Source organism: Buceros rhinoceros, unplaced genomic scaffold (assembly GCF_000710305.1).
Source record: "Buceros rhinoceros silvestris isolate BGI_N320 unplaced genomic scaffold, ASM71030v1 scaffold3349, whole genome shotgun sequence".
NCBI classification, from domain to species: Eukaryota; Metazoa; Chordata; class Aves; order Bucerotiformes; family Bucerotidae; genus Buceros; species Buceros rhinoceros.
Genome location: NW_010433074.1, coordinates 2,181 through 3,429, shown reverse-complemented (window position 1 = coordinate 3,429; position 1,249 = coordinate 2,181). Strand labels below are relative to the sequence as shown.

Sequence of the window (1,249 nt, the reverse complement as noted above, 5' to 3'; positions counted from 1 at the left end):
CCGGGTGGCGGTCCTGATGAGAAGCGGGCAGCTGGTGATCCGCTCCCCGAATGTCCGTCTGTCTGCTGTGCCCACCTGCACACCCCTGGAACCCCCTTCCTGGGTACCCGATCCCTAGAAGGGAAGGATCCATTCCTGGACTCATCTTTTACTTCATGTTTTAATCTTGGTTTTCTTTATCCCGAGGCCAGTTCTGCCAGCGCCCACCACAGTGGGAGCTGCCGCGCCAGCTTCCGCGGCCCCTCACAGCTCTTCCTCTGTAAGGGGGATGTGACAAAGGGACTTGCTCCACAGGTAAATGAATTCGGTGTCCCCTCTGAGCAGCCCCACAGGTGATTGCTGTCTCGCTCCTAGGCTGGATTTAAATCTATGACCTAGAGGCAAAGGTGCCACCTGAGGGGTGGGGGCTGAGTAATTTCCCCCACATCTTTGGGAATTCAGAGGAAGTAATGTTTGAACACGGACCCCCCCTCCGTGCCCCGGGCAGCCCCACTCTTCCCTTACCATGTTGTGGATGATGTTGGTGAGGGTCCACACTACGGGGACACTGAAGAAGGGGATGCTGAGGAGCACGACGTGCAGCAGGCCGATCCCGAGGATGTAGGACAGCCAGATGCCGCGGCTGTTCATGACCCGGGTGTTGGGGTTCACCTCGCTGTGTGCCGTTCCCACATTCATCTTGGCTCCTGCGGCCCACGGGCGCCCCTGGAACTAAAGCAGAGTCAGGTCAGGGTGGGGATCGTGGGCATCCTCCATCTAAAGGACACAGGTGAGCACAGCGGGGGTCGAGCTTCCTCTTGCGTTAAGTGAGCCTGAAATCTGACTTTTGCTATAAAAACCTCCAGTCAGCTCCCTTCCCTGCGCCTCGTTGTTCCCGCTCGCAGAGCTGACCTTTCGGAGGGGAAGCTAAATCCGGGAGTGGCTGAGATTGGGCAGGACCATGTGGGAAGCCCGTCTGGGACAGAAGCTGCTTGTGATCTGCCGAAACGGAACCGAGGTGTCAAGGTTCCATCCTGCGATTGCCTGACAAGCCTGAAATACCTGAGGCAAAAAAATCTTGCCCCAGAGGGAAGGAACGACACTCTTCTTGAGGAACGTAAAAAGTCGGAGGAAAAGCGCATCGGGCGGGGATTTCAGCGGCACAGGAGATTGCTCTTCCCCTCCCTGGAAGGGCAGCTGCCCCAGGGAGAGGACAGAGCTGGGTCTGCGAACAATGCCAGGAAGGCGAGGAAGCAGGACAGCCTCCTCC

The 1,249-nt window shown here is 57.9% G+C and overlaps 1 protein-coding gene across 1 annotated transcript in view; it reads right to left on the bottom strand.

Moving 5' to 3' along the window:
* LOC104500339 (ORM1-like protein 3) overlaps positions 1–678 on the bottom strand; it is a 1,790-nt gene extending 1,112 nt beyond the window's left edge. The window contains exon 1 of the mRNA XM_010143971.1: positions 505–678. Coding sequence (XP_010142273.1) covers positions 505–678 — 174 coding nt within the window. The remainder of the gene's footprint in view (positions 1–504) is intronic.
* Positions 679–1,249: the final 571 nt, after the last annotated feature.